This window comes from Drosophila grimshawi, unplaced genomic scaffold, assembly GCF_018153295.1.
Source record: "Drosophila grimshawi isolate 15287-2541.00 unplaced genomic scaffold, ASM1815329v1 contig_1377, whole genome shotgun sequence".
NCBI lineage: Eukaryota > Metazoa > Arthropoda > Insecta > Diptera > Drosophilidae > Drosophila > Drosophila grimshawi.
This window is the reverse complement of record NW_025062900.1, coordinates 13,534,192-13,548,671: the sequence shown is the minus strand read 5'-3', so window position 1 is coordinate 13,548,671 and position 14,480 is coordinate 13,534,192. Positions and strand designations below refer to the sequence as shown.

Sequence of the window (14,480 nt, the reverse complement as noted above, 5' to 3'; positions counted from 1 at the left end):
AATTAATTAAAATAATATTGTACAACACCACACCAAATACTTGAACTCTTACAAATCCGCAGAGCATTGGTATTGAAATATATTTTATTCATAATATAAATAAGTTATTGTGTAGTTATTCGTAGAATGGCTTAAGCCTGTGCAATTACAAGTTTGGATTAAACTTGAACTGACTTAAAGATATTTATGGTATCGATTGCACCACGTTTGGCATATTCAAAGTGACGACACAGACAATGCAACAATTAACAATTAAGTCAACAAATTGCTGGCATGTGGAGCATGGACACAAAACCAAAATGGAACAAATACATTCCCTAAAAAAATAAACTAAAACTGAAAACGAAACCGAAACTGAAACTGAAACTCATGCAGCAAATGAAGCAAATGTCGCTGACATACAAACGGAGGCGAAAAAAAAGAGCTGAAGGTGTTGACAGAGGGAGCACATGGTGACAAATCACCTAACGGCAAGAGCAAGTCGAGGCAAAACGAGGCAAGTCGAGGCAAGTCGAGGGGCAAGGCAGCTGTCAGCTGTTAGGTGGAGGAGGGCGGGGTTGATGGCTGTTGGGCTACGCAGTTCCTCAACGGTAGACAATGGTCTGACAGCCAAAAATGCCGTAAATTTGGAATTTCAAGTGCAAAAAAAAGAAAAGAAATACTGATGAAAATATGATGTAAGCCAAACGGGCTGAATGAAGGATGATTGAATGGTAAATTAGCACGGGTAGACGGTTAGACGGGGTGGGAGGCTCTGTAAACCGCAGTTAGCATTGTTGAACATTATCGGCTTAATTAAATAATGCTAGTCAAAAGGCCTACAAGGAAGCGCCGAAAGCGTTGAACTTGAAAATATAACTAAATCAAAGCAAACTCTCTGGCAAAACCGAAACCGGTTTGGTTTGCAATTGTCAAATTGTCAAATTGTCAACTGGCATCTGTGAGATACGTTTGTATCTTTTGTGTTCCGCTGTACCTATTACCGGTTTTGGGTTATTGTCGGCGTGTGTGGGTGCAACTGGACAACGGCGTCTGTCGTCGATGGGCCGACTGTCAATTCTAGACACAAGTCTGCTCCATATAAAGTGACATGCGCGCCGTTCAAACCACATCATTAAGCCAGCGTCGCTCACAGCGCCAACTGCCGAAGTCGACGGACGAAGGATAAATACCGAAATACAACGCGACGGGCTTAAAAACCATTCCCTCCGAGTGTGTGTGTGTATCTGAATCTGTGTTTGTGTCGTTTCGTGAAAAGCAAAACAGTCAAGTTAACTACAAAATGGCCAGTAAAGTAAGTAAAAAGCAACTCAGTGCCACAGCTGCGGGCAGAGACTGCAGCGAAAAGGATATAAAAAAAAACCTATTCTCATTAGACAAAACATATAAAATAACTGACATGTGTATATGTCAATAAATGATTAAACTGTTTTTTATTATATTTAAATCCATCCAGTCTGATTTGATACCTAACTTTTCGATATTGAGTTGCTGGTTAGATGAGTATCTGTATATGATCCTTCAATTTGGCATGTAGTTCTTATAGATCTAAGTATATGATCCTTTATTTCAATGATCATTTAATTAGATATGTAGTTCTTTATGATTTTTAAGTTTATCAGGCATTGTATTGTTAGTTGGTATTCAAAATGGCATCTTCATCTTATTCTTCTCAGTTTCATATTAAATTATCAAAAACCATTATATTTCTACAGAAAAATGGGAGTTACAGAATTAAGAATTTTTCGAAAATTAAAAATATTAAATAGAAAAAAATAGAATTATCATGTTTATTTTACTAGTTAATATCAGAAATGTTTCTAGATTCTATATTTCTTATTGTTTGATCTCTTATTAAGAATAGATTTTTATATTTAGCAGTTATTTTTCTGGATATTCTCAGCATATTAACAACTTACTATTTTTTGTTCCCAGTTTTTGACTGCTCTCTCGCTAATGGCGCTCATTGGTTGCTGTTTGGGCGGGTTCGCTGCCACCTACTCCGGCTTCCAGCCCGGCTATGCCACTTACCATGCAGCTCCAACTGTTTACCATGCGGCGCCGGCTGCAGTGTATCACCAGGCGGCGGTTGCTGCTCCAGTTTACACCAAGACCTATGCTCAGCCCCTCGTTCAGCATGTGGCTCCAGTTGCTCCCATTGCTCCCGTTGTGCGAACCTATGCAGCGCCCGCAGCTGTGGCTGTTGCACCCGTTGTGAAAACCATCGCCGCAGCGCCTGTGACTCCAGTTGTCAAGCAGTTGGAACTGGAATCTGCTCCCCGTTATGAGTTCTCCTATGGTGTGCATGATTCCATCACTGGTGATGTTAAGAGCCAGATTGAGAGTCGTGATGGCGGCAATGTGGTTGGCTCCTACAGCGTTCTCGATGCTGATGGCTATAAGCGCACCGTTACCTACACCGCCGATGACATTAACGGTTTCAATGCGGTCGTGCATCGCGAACCGGTTCTGGCAGCCCGTGCTGCCGTTGCTGCAGTTGCTCCCGTTGCTCAAGTTGCTCCCGTTGCTGCTGTTGCTCCCGTTGCTCAAGTTGCTCCAATTGCCAGTCTGCCCGCACCCATCTACTATCCACAACAGCAACTGTTCCAGCCACAGCAGCAACTGTTCCAGCCACAGCAGCAACTGTTCCAGCCACAACAGCAATTGTTCCAGCCACAGGAGCAGCAGCCAATTAATGGTAACGAGGAGAGCGAAGTTGTGGAGGCGCCACAGCAGCCCGACCAGGACCCAGCGTCCATTGATTACTCTGAGCAGCAGCAGCAACAACAGCAGCAGCAACAACAGGTTTACCCACAGGATCAGCAGTTCCCGCCCTATCCAGCGGCTTCACCTGGACCTGTCGACGACTCGGACTCCGATGTGGTTGAGGCACGCTCCGTCCAGGAGTCGAGCAGCACCACAGCAGCACCTCCAGCTGCCGTTAACGAGGAGAACATGGAGCAGGACAAGAAGTCTGCCTAAATTGTGATCCATTGCAAACTCTTGATTATTGCCCACATATTGTTGAGATTAAAAACCTTTTATGCTTAAATTTCATTAATGAAATGTGTTTTATTTAAAGCCAATATACACGCTGAGCTCAGTTTCAGAAATCTTTTTTTAAAGAAGAGAAATATTGATTGGTAGGGTTTATTTGTTTTATTCCGATTGAGTATGAATTTTGCAAATATCATATGCAAGCAAATATAATAGCAGAATGGCTATTTTTGTAAATAATATTTGTCATTTTTTCAATGCAAACAGTAAGCCATGCGAAAGTTGTTCAATAACAAATGAATATAAGATATTCATGAAATAAAATGTGTTTTAGACTGAATAAATTATTGTTTGCAAATGCTTTTAAGATAAGCTATTTCTTCATACTTTGCTCCGTTTTATAATATTGTCGAGAATTAGCAGCAATAACGATAGTTATTTAAAGCGCGATAGTTATTTAAAGCGAAGTACAATTAAATTAAGCATTTCGAATTGATTAGCTTTGCAGATTCCGCTCATGTGGATGGTAAGTGTCTGCGCTGCAAACGTGTGGATTATATTTCAAACCGGCCGCTCAAACTCAAACTTAAATTGACTAATTTATATAACGGATCTATGTTCTAGGTATATATAATGTACATACAAATGTTTTAAAATATTAACTTGAATTGTAGATATAATAAGATCGTACAAAAATGTTAAATATTAGAAAGCGCCATCTACCGCATGATCACACAGTGCAGCCAGCTGATATATTCGAAATAAACATGGCCTGGTTTGGTAAAATAATTATTATATTTATTAATAAAGTAGTTATTATTATATTGCTAGAAAGATACTGATTCTAATTGCGAAAAATGCAACAATTTGAAGTCATATCGTGATTGTATCTGCACTTTAATCGGTAAATATCGTACACGGTTGGTTGTCCGATAGTATCGATACAATTGAAGCATCTGAAGACAAGTCAAGCATCTTGTTCAAATTAAACGGAACTTTTTTTGTAGCGCAAAGTAGGCATAGGGATCAAATTCACAGCTATATTTTGTATTAAACTTTTAAAAACTCACAGTCTTGATCCGATTTTAACAGTGTTAACACGCCCGGAAATTTCGTGTTCCAAATTTTTTGATTTCAAATAAAGTATAAAAATTGTTGTTAAAAATTATTAAAGGAAATCATAAATTAGCACACCATAATTCAGTAAAACATATTCAAATACAAATACATATAAAGGAGGTAAGTGCTGCTAACAAAAAAAGTGTGGTGTGCAGAAGTGAAGCAAATGGCGGAACGCAGTTAAACGCAGCCGCAGCTGTTGCTTTGTTGTTGTTGCTGCTGCGTTGGCCTTGTAAAGCCGGCTTTGCGCACGAAAAAAAGAGAATTTCCAGGCACAAATGAAATGCAATAAGTGCTCGCACACAAACGCACTTTTGCATGTGTGTGTGTGTGAGGCAATCAAACCAGTCCAACATTTATTTCTCTTAATTTACTACAGCTGTTGAGTGAAGAATACATCGAAAAACGTTCCAGGATGAGCAAGTCGGAGGCAAGCGCACGCCAGGGCCACTACAAGGCCAACACACTGAATACGCAGGCAAGTCACGGCTTCTCTTTTTCTCTCTTTCGCACTTAACCTCAAAATTTTTATATATTTTTTTGGCGGCTAGGATTCGCGCATGCGTCGCCATGAGGTGACCATAGAGCTGCGCAAATCGAAGAAGGAGGATCAGATGTTCAAGCGTCGCAACATCAACGATGACGATCTAACATCACCGCTCAAGGAACTAAATGGGCAGTCACCGGTGCAGCTGTCCGTCGATGAGATTGTGGCCGCCATGAACAGCGAGGATGCGGAGCGTCAGTTTGTCGGCATGCAGCAGGCACGCAAAATGCTTAGTCGCGAACGTAATCCACCCATTGATCTGATGATTGGCCATGGCATTGTGCCCATATGCATACGCTTCCTTCAAAATACCAGCAAGTAAGTTGGTGCTAATCCCCAATCCTAGTTCCCTCTTAACAGTTTGTGTCTGTATTAGCGATATGCTGCAGTTCGAGGCCGCGTGGGCTTTGACCAACATTGCCTCGGGCACATCAGAACAGACGCGCTGCGTCATCGATGAAAATGCAGTGCCACATTTTATAGCCCTTCTGCAGTCCAAGCACATCAATTTGGCCGAACAGGCCGTTTGGGCGTTGGGCAACATTGCCGGCGATGGGGCCGCGGCACGAGACATTGTTATCCAGAACAATGTCATTGATGGCATTTTGCGTCTGATTAACAATGATACGCCTTTGTCGTTTCTGCGCAACATTGTGTGGCTAATGTCGAACTTGTGCCGCAACAAGAATCCATCGCCACCATTTGAGCAGGTGAAGCGTCTGCTGCCTGTGCTATCCCAGTTACTGCTCACCCAGGACATACAGGTGCTGGCGGATGCGTGCTGGGCGTTGTCCTACGTGACGGACGATGACAATCACAAAATCCAGGCTGTTGTAGAGACGGACGCAGTGCCACGCCTCGTAAACCTACTGCAAACCGATGAGCCGAGCATTATTGTGCCGGCATTGCGCAGTGTTGGCAATATTGTTACTGGCACGGATCAACAGGTTTGATGGTGTTTAATAATTTAAGTATTGCCTGCTAAGCTAACCTATTCTCGTTTGCAGACCGATGTGGTTATTGCCGCTGGTGGCTTGCCAAAGCTTGGCATTTTGCTGCATCACCCCAAGGGCAACATTGTGAAGGAGGCTGCATGGACTGTGAGCAACATTACGGCTGGCAATCAGACACAGATTCAGGCCGTCATAGATGCTGGTCTATTTCAGCCGATACGCCATGTGCTTGAGAAGGGCGATTTCAAGGCACAAAAGGAGGCTGCATGGGCGGTGACCAATGCAACCACCTCGGGCAGTTCCGAGCAGATTGTCGATCTTATTGAAAAGCATAAGATATTAAAGCCGTTCATCGATTTGCTGGATGCGAAGGATCCGCGCACCATCAAAGTGGTGCAAACGGGTCTATGCAATCTATTCACACTTGCCGAGAAGCTCGGTGGCACTGAGAACTTATGTCTGATGGTCGAGGAGCTGGGTGGCCTCGATAAGCTGGAGGCGCTACAACAGCATGAAAACGAGGAGGTCTACAAGAAGGCATTTACCATAATAGATACCTACTTCAGCACTGCCGACGACGAGGCTGAGCAGCAGCTAGCGCCGCAGGAGGTTAATGGCGCACTCGAGTTTAATGCCGCACAGCCCAAGGCTCCCGAAGGCGGTTTTAACTTCTAGAAGAAAAAACTCGACCAAAACAACCCATACACATACACACACACAGAAGTCCCACGCACATACAAACACACACACATACGCACACTTATATATTGTTTTCTGTTACTTATGCGACCGCGCCTACACGATCCAACACACCAAGTTTTTAACTCACTTTCACCTAATTAGTGTGTTGCCAATGCCATCCCCTATGAGTGTATTTAACATTTGTTACGCCGCACATTTCCACATTGTCCCGCAGCAATATGGCCATGAAAACGCATCCTAGGTTCGTTCCCCATACTGCAAACTCCCACATTTAAGAAAAAAAAAAAAAACGCCAGCAGCACTTGTCCAGCTGTGCTGGTTTAAAACACTGAAATTCAAGTTCAAAGGACGCAGCCTGTTTGCGTTCGCATGGCCATTTGTACTGAGTGTGCTAATTGCGAGTAGAGTACACCCCTCCCCCTATATTTTTCGGATAATTTTTATTTAGGCTGCTATAGTATGTTTTCAATGTATATGTATTTAATATTTTTTTAGCAAATCGCTTGCCACCCTAAATCGCACACAAAACCTATAATCACATTAAATCACGGCACTCAACACTGTGTCCTCGTCCTTTTACACATACATTGTAATAAAGTACATCAATAATAATCCATTTGAAGCTTTTAACATAAAATTCGGAGTCTAACTTTAAATCTAAGAAAATAAAAAATTGTATATGCTTCAACTGAATTGGCAATTTCGAGAAGTTGTATTGTAATCTACTACTCGGGGTTAGTGAGTCGAGTAAAAATTTGCAGTTTGTGCATGTATAATAATAATGATAATAAACTTAAATGTCATATCTACTGCTGAGCAGAACTCTCTTGAGTTAAAGCGCCATATTATAAGTATAACGACCCAAATGCGCCAGATTAGATAAGCTGATTAAACAATAGAACTATGAAAACAAAGCGCTCGCGGGATGACTCAATTCAATCAAGCATCTCAGCAGCAGAGCAACAGCAGCAGCAACATCCCAATCAGCGACAATTCTAGTGGTTCAGCGCCAAAACAACGCACTAATGGCCCCAGAAGCGTCGGACAGCACCCAGAAGAGAGGCGAGCGCAGTCAGCCCCAGTTTGTGCAGTTCTGCGTCTCTCGCGTCGCATCGGCATCGAAATTATAAAAATAGATTAAAATTTTAGCGTTGAAGAAAAAAAAAACAACAAATTAGTTGCAGAAAATTCGAACTTAGCCAGAGCTTTCCGTTTCCGACTCGCTTGTCCAAATGTCGTCATCAATGAACAGAGCATCAGGCCAACTTAATTAGATTCTTTCATCGTCTAAGAGCGAACGAGGTTTTAGTTCTATTTTGTGCGAAGCTGCGTGCGGGCGTGAATTCGCTTCTGCTTTCCCTTTTTTTAATTGTTTAATTGTTTTGCCATACGCTTTATACCTTTTTTTTTGTTCATTTATTTCGTATTTAATTTGATTATACTTTGTGTACATTGCGAAGTGAGCAGCAAATTTAATAGGTAAATGGTTGAAGAGAGTGATAAGAAAATTCAAATTTTATAAACTATTAAAGTGTTCATAGCAAACAAATATTGTAATACAAGTTAAACAATCTAATAATTAAATATATAAATAACTTAAATAATTCATTTGTTAATCATTGTAAAACATACCCAAGAATTTAAATAAAACACCGAAAATTCGAAATTAAATTCAAAATTTGCTGCATTACCCAATATATAGCAATATAGCTAAATACTAAAAAACAAAAATAAATAAAAAAAAAAACAAATAAAATAACTAAAATTATTATACTGAGCAAAAATATACAAGCATATACAAAATTTGCTCAGATATCGGCGTGTGTGCGTGTGTGCAGTGAAAATCTCCAACACATGTTGCTCTTAATACACAATCGAGATGATTACCATTGATGATGATAATGATCACTACGAAAATGATTCTGTGACCTCATGCTTAGCCATTGAAAATCTAGTGAGCATTTACCATCTGCCACTTGGTTAAGCGTCAATAGTAAACATGCTCCAAATTTTGCCAAATTCAAATAACAAAATATATATGTACATGCTGGGAAAACACTAAAACACTTTTGACAAATTCATGATGTAATTAATTTCCGAAAAGAAAACACCAAAATTGGCACACCCAAAATAAACAGTAAACATTTAAGAGCTGAGTACGCCGAGTAGCGCTACTTATAAAGTCAAACGAATCTGCAGCTGACACGAAATAAAGGAAATCTCTTCTAATACCCTATACACAGATATATTTAAATATATATATACATCCATACATACATATATACAAGAAATAGTACTTTTATAAAACGAATTAATGTATTTAAATTGTAAACTCTTTTGTATTTTCATCATCAATCATTTCGATTCCACTTTTGTAGAGTGTTTCTTAGTCGAACTCTGTGTGCTTTAAAGATTGTTTTCAGTGTTTTAATGTGTGGAGGCGGCGAAGTACGCGAACTATATACGCTAGAAATACTAGATACGCGACCGATTAAAAGATGCCGAAATATATATATATATAAATATATATATATGTATTTATATATATATATGTTTATGTGTGTGTATAATATGTATGTTTGTTTGTTTAGCGTCGCAATGTCAAAAAGTTTTTCCGTTTTGGGCTGTTGTGTATTTGGTTGGCTAACCGAGAATAGTGTCAAGTTTTTGTGTTTGCTGGCAATTGTCTTGGTCTATTGTTTTTCGCTTTGTTATTTTTTGGTGAATCTCTTGCCATAATGCTAGAATGCACCCTGTGTGCTTACTATTAAATTAAACCGGGTAAAATAAAATATGAACAGAATAAGCAAACTCCGATTATATAATAAGCATATAAAGAGAATAGAAATTGTCAATATCAGTAAAACACTCTTAGTTAACCAAATGCATTTTTAATTGCATGCAAAGGTTTTTATGAATGAATTCGAGTGTTATATTACAGGGTATTTGTAAGTTGTGTGCTCCAGACCGGAGCAATTTTCATTTAATGTTGGTGGCTTTCCAGTGAAGTGGAATAAATTAAAATTCATTGTTTTCTAGGAAGTGCCGTTTTGAGGCCATGGCCAAACTTTTCGGCAATTGAAAAGAAAATTTAATAGAATTTAAGACATCTAATGTGTATGGAACCTCTGCGCACATTAAAATATATACAATATGAGCAAAGATATAAAAGTAGTGGATAAACAACATACGATTGCAGCTTAATAATATTTTGGTTGCGTACATTTAGCTAATTTTACATCTATGTGTCTTATATCTAAAGAGCACACGGTCATGTCAAGATCTCAGAGTTTGAGCTGAATGCTATCAAGTAAATCCGGATCTTTTAAAGATGTTTGTTTAGACACATGTGTTTTGCATTAAACTTGAAGGGCATTTTGATATATACTACTAATCGCATGATACAATGTACATCTGATCACTACTTATAACGTAAATAGCATTAAATATCATTATTACATTTCATTAAAATTATGCAATAAACACAAAATACATATGTACTTTCAAAATTGATAAAATTAATGTTTAAAGATATCTGTGTAATTGAAATAAGTCTTTTTATCTGCATGTTTTTATCACATTTCTTGATCAGTTTCGAGATTATCTACGAGACAAAAATAGTTTTTGTTTACAAAGTACGCTTTATGTATCTAGGGGATACGAATTTTTGTTTGTTATATATATTTTTATTATAAACAAGTGGGTTCATCTTTAACCTAAGAATCATTTAAAATGCACACAAAATTGTACAATTTATCATATCCTTAAATGATTAATAGCCCTCCAGCAGTCTGATAGCAAAATGTTAAAATATTTTCTTTTTTTTTTCAGCTCCCCATAGTCAACCCCTGTTGCTAAAACAGTATGAGTGCTGCACCCATTCCCACAGCACCTGGAGTGCCGCAAGAAATCAATCTTGGAGCCGAGATTTTTCACAATATTGCAATAGCAGCCGCTGATGAAAATGTAATTATATCGCCAATCCTGTTGGAGGCGAGTCTGGCGCTGCTCTACCTGGGCTCCGATGGCACCACAGCCGCGGAACTGGAAAAGCTGTTGAAGCTGAAGCAACGCTTCGCCAGCAATGCTAAAATGGCCAATTTTTATGCCGCTGAGCTAACCGCAGCAACGGGCGATCAAAATACACGCATTCAGCTGCAGAATCGCCTGCTGCTGCAGGCCAACGTTGGCACAAACATTGCAGACGACTTTCAAAAGATTGCCCAAACGTATTTCCATGCGACGGCCGAGTGCCTCGACTTGCAGCAGTCCGAGAAGCTGAACCGTTACATAACCGATAATATCTTGGCCAGCACTGGCGGTGGCAACTGGGGTCAGTCTCTCCAATCTATTGGCAGCCAAGCGTCGCAGCTGCTTCTTCTGCTCGCTGCTCGGCTACAAAGCAAATGGTTTTTGCCATTTAGTGCGTATCGCACTGGCTTCTACGAGTTCCACAGCCACGCCTCGGACACACCAAAGCAAGTGCTCATGCTCTTCGACGAGGACATGTTTGTGAAATACGCTGAGCTGCGGGAGCTGAACGCCCGTGTCATTGAGTTACCTTATGAGCACGCCGATGAGCTGGCCATGCTCCTAATCCTGCCCAACAAGCACGATGTATCGGCTTTGGCAGAGCTGGAAACTCAACTGCGCACCGTGGATCTCGGTGCACTGCAGCAGCGCATGCAAATGGAGAGCGTTCAGGTGCTGGTGCCCAAGTTTAGCATAGACTTTGAGTGCAGTTTACGGCAGGCGCTGAAACAGGTGAGTCAAAATACTGACACGAAAGCTGAAAATAATGTTGAATAAATGTGAATGCTTAAGGCGTCTGATTTAGTTACAAATTCTAATTGCTTCCAAAGTCATTCAAATTATGTTGTTTTGTTGCAAACAGTCATGGCTCCCACTAAGCCAAAATGTCATAACTTTCAACTGACTCCATTTAGCAAACTTATTTTCATTTAAACTTATTGTCTAGCAAAAAGTTAGATCTGTTCTATCAATCGGATTAAATTGTTAAAAAAAAAATTAATAAATTGTATTCAGTGCTGCTGTCAAAATATATTAGGAGTTTTCAAACTTTTGTATAGATTTTATTTATTTCAATGAAGTTCGCCTGCACCTGCCGTATTTTTTTTATGCATGCAATGAAAGTAAAATCTTGCCAGGTGAACCAGAAGCAAAAAGTATTTTTGTACAGCTAAACAATTTCACTGCATACTTTTGCGGTCACCATGAAGTCTGGCATTTGTGAGCAGCACAAAAGTCAGCAACAGTAATTTCCGGTGCCTAAAAGTATGTCGCATATTTTATTATTTCTTGCGTTTGAAAGTATGCAATGTATATTTTTCTGTAAACTGCTCCGAGTTAAATGCATTCAGTCAAGTTAAATTGTGAATACTGATTATTGAAATCGAAGAATTGGTTGACGTAATTAACTTTTCTGTAAATTATAAATATTTGTTGAGCAACTTTTGCATTTTTAGCTGGGCTTTACGGAGATTTTCGGCTCCTCAGCTAACTTCAAGCATTTGCATTCAGCCGCCAACCTGCCCATTGTCGATGTTCTCCAAAAGCTGCGAATTGACTTGAACGAATCCGGATCAGGTTCCGAGTCGCCTCAGCCGGCAGCAGGTGAGTTATTTAGAAAACAAAATGCCACCCCCGACAATTTATATAAAATATTCATTTCAGGTTATAAGCCGATTGTAATTAGCAATTCCTCACGCCAAAAGTTCTTTCGTGCGGATCATCCATTTTTCTTTGCCATACGTGGGGAGAACGTGACCCACTTTATGGGACACTTGGTTAGCTTTTAGCGGATATGAGTCAGCAATATTTATAATGTGTATGCCATACTGATAATAATCTATTAATAATTTGTCACAAACTCACAATTCATCAGCGATGCAATAAAAACAACAAGAAATAATGCCTTTTTTTCGAGAGATTTTTTATAACAAGAGTCTTGAGTTTATTCAAAGATATATGTATGTGTATGTATAATTTGTTTGTTGCAGAAATAGTTCTGTTATATTCTTTAGTTTTACAATTATTGTATTTTGTAGAGATTTTATCGTTTTACATTGTAATTATGCATTAATTTTTATTTTAGGTCTAGAAAGAAATGGAATCAAAAACTTAAGCACACTCTTCTTTTGGGTGTGCTCAGACTGAATTAATCTATATATATATATATAGTTACTTTACTCTTTTGTTTGATCTTATTTGTATATCTAGCTAAAAAATTGTGTTTAGTTTAAATTCTTTCATTTGATTTAGATGACTTGAAGTTTGATCTGGAATGTACTGAAATAGCTATGCGGTTTGAATGATGTCTAAAAACCATCTCACAGAGTTGCTATATTTCTTTTGATGGAATCTTCACATGTGGCCTATTGATATTTACAGAACACAAAGATGTAATAAAACATTTACCAAAACATTGTGAAACTTTCAACATAAAACTTTTCACAATAAATCCTTCTAAATTGCAATAGTAAATCAGTTAAATATTACATATTAGTTTTTAGCAAGTAATTATTTACAAGATGGGAGTTACATATATTTATTTGGAGATATAAATATGTACACTATTCTGTTTTTTATGCACCATCAAATGCCCAAGCATCAGACAGTGAGTACCCTTACTGAATGTCACTGCTTATCAATAGGAATCCAAAGTATTGTATACTCCGTTATCTAGTTTACTCAGGGTCCTTACAGCTTGCTGCTCAGCTGGGAATCTTCACATTTCTTGCTTACCACAGCAGGTGGTGGTGGTTGTGCTGGTGACGCCGCCGTTGCATCCACATCGATACTACCCCGATTGAGCAAATAGTCAAGATCGTGGGTGATGCGATCCAGGGTTGCATTATTGCTGCTGCTGTCAACTCCCTCACTCTGCGTCGACGGCGTCCCAGAGATCGTTGTGGTGGCCGTGGTTGTGGTGGAGACGACAGCAGCCACCATAGTAGGCAGCAGTGGATCGAAGGTGGTGCGTGACGTTGGCTCCATTATGGTCACACGCTTCTGCGTCTTGGGCGTTGGCAACGTGGCACTCGATAAGACACCACCAGTCAGCGCACCACTTAGATTGCCGCTAATGGTGGGTGGTGGTGGCAGCTGGGGTCCCTGTGGCAGGCTCAGCACCAGCGGACTGGGCACAAAATCCACATACGGATTATGCTGCAGCGGCACATAATGGGGCGTGGCAGCATGGCTGGTGGTGCGTATGCCAATGATGCTGTCTACAAGTTGTCTGTGGTTAGCCAGTGGCCCATTAGCAATGCAACAGCAGCACTCGAGATTTCTCTCAACCAAGTGCCGCTCAGTCACTTACCTGCCGCCAGACCCTGCAGTATGTCCAGTGTCTCCACGCCGACAAATTCATCATAATGTGTGGCTGCCTGTGGGTGGTGCAGCATACGCCTGCCCAGACTGCCCGTCAACCCACCCATCGTGTACGCATCGTAGGCATAACCCAGTGCACTGGCTGCCTCCGCATTGCCGCCGCTGAGCAGTGCACAGCAGCGTGTGGCTGGCGAGGCTGCCACAGTCAGCGGCATCTGCTGATGTTGATGTGGATGCGGATGTCCACTTAGTAGCGTTTCTGCTGTACTGACAACGGCAGCTTGGCATCGTGGCGCCGTCGAGATGATTGTCAACGGCAGCTGCACTCCCCCACCGATTCCTGTTCCTGCTCCTGTTCCAGTTGCCGCTGACAGTTCGAGTCCTTGCTTCTGTTGCAGCGGTGCAGACCCCGTAGAGATTACCCCAGTTACCCCTGCGCCTGCTCCAGTTGCTGCTACTGCTGATGTTGCCATGCATTCGCTCTCCTTCTCCTTGTCATGATTGGTATAGACTGCAAGTGATGGTTAGTAGAGTGAGTTGCAGTTAGAAGTGGCCTCGACTTTGGCCTCATCTGTGTATCTAAATACTTACAGCTCAGTGGACTATTGATGCTGGCCGTTGTCGTCGTGCAGTAGTTCTCATCCAGGCTAGTTTTGCTCGTATTGAATTTGGTTTGCTTCAGCGAGCTGCTCTGACTGCTGCCATTGCTACTCAGGAAGGGTGGTCCACGCAGCTGGCTCTCGGCCTTAATCACAAAACAAAACAGTATGCCAAAGCCCTGAAATTCAAGTTACAAATATATATATGCG

At 40.6% G+C, this 14,480-nt stretch overlaps 4 protein-coding genes across 5 annotated transcripts in view; 3 read left to right on the top strand and 1 right to left on the bottom strand.

Annotated features, from left to right (window-relative positions):
- The first annotated feature begins 1,086 nt into the window (after positions 1-1,086).
- Positions 1,087-3,010, top strand: LOC6562816 (probable serine/threonine-protein kinase DDB_G0281745). Its single transcript, XM_032736388.1, has 3 exons — positions 1,087-1,294; positions 1,936-2,645; positions 2,712-3,010. Exons 1-3 carry the CDS (start codon positions 1,283-1,285, stop codon positions 2,980-2,982), a joined length of 993 nt encoding a protein of 330 aa, XP_032592279.1. The 5' UTR covers positions 1,087-1,282; the 3' UTR covers positions 2,983-3,010.
- A 979-nt stretch (positions 3,011-3,989) lies between these two features.
- Positions 3,990-7,011, top strand: LOC6562213 (importin subunit alpha). The gene is made up of 5 exons (XM_001988231.2): positions 3,990-4,236; positions 4,496-4,594; positions 4,668-4,981; positions 5,040-5,610; positions 5,671-7,011. The coding sequence occupies exons 2-5, from the start codon at positions 4,532-4,534 to the stop codon at positions 6,289-6,291; spliced, it is 1,569 nt and encodes a 522-aa protein (XP_001988267.1). The 5' UTR covers positions 3,990-4,236; positions 4,496-4,531; the 3' UTR covers positions 6,292-7,011.
- Positions 7,012-7,555: 544 nt separating this feature from the next.
- Positions 7,556-12,250, top strand: LOC6562214 (serine protease inhibitor 42Dd). 2 transcript variants are annotated; one of them, XM_001988232.2, is made up of 4 exons: positions 7,556-7,797; positions 10,150-11,082; positions 11,805-11,952; positions 12,013-12,250. In XM_001988232.2, the coding sequence occupies exons 2-4, from the start codon at positions 10,183-10,185 to the stop codon at positions 12,135-12,137; spliced, it is 1,173 nt and encodes a 390-aa protein (XP_001988268.1). In that variant the 5' UTR covers positions 7,556-7,797; positions 10,150-10,182; the 3' UTR covers positions 12,138-12,250. The 2 variants fall into 2 exon arrangements, with proteins under 2 accessions (XP_001988268.1, XP_032592288.1); XM_032736397.2 differs by lacking the exon at positions 7,556-7,797 and adding an exon at positions 8,974-9,099.
- A 556-nt stretch (positions 12,251-12,806) lies between these two features.
- The window catches only part of LOC6561727, a 147,668-nt gene continuing 145,994 nt past the window's right edge, over positions 12,807-14,480 (bottom strand). Inside the window, exons 19-21 of the mRNA XM_032736395.2 lie at positions 14,263-14,449; positions 13,661-14,182; positions 12,807-13,568 (exon numbers count right to left, since the gene is read on the bottom strand). Of these exons, the coding sequence (XP_032592286.1) occupies positions 13,039-13,568; positions 13,661-14,182; positions 14,263-14,449 (1,239 nt within the window). The 3' untranslated portion in view covers positions 12,807-13,038. The remainder of the gene's footprint in view (positions 13,569-13,660; positions 14,183-14,262; positions 14,450-14,480) is intronic.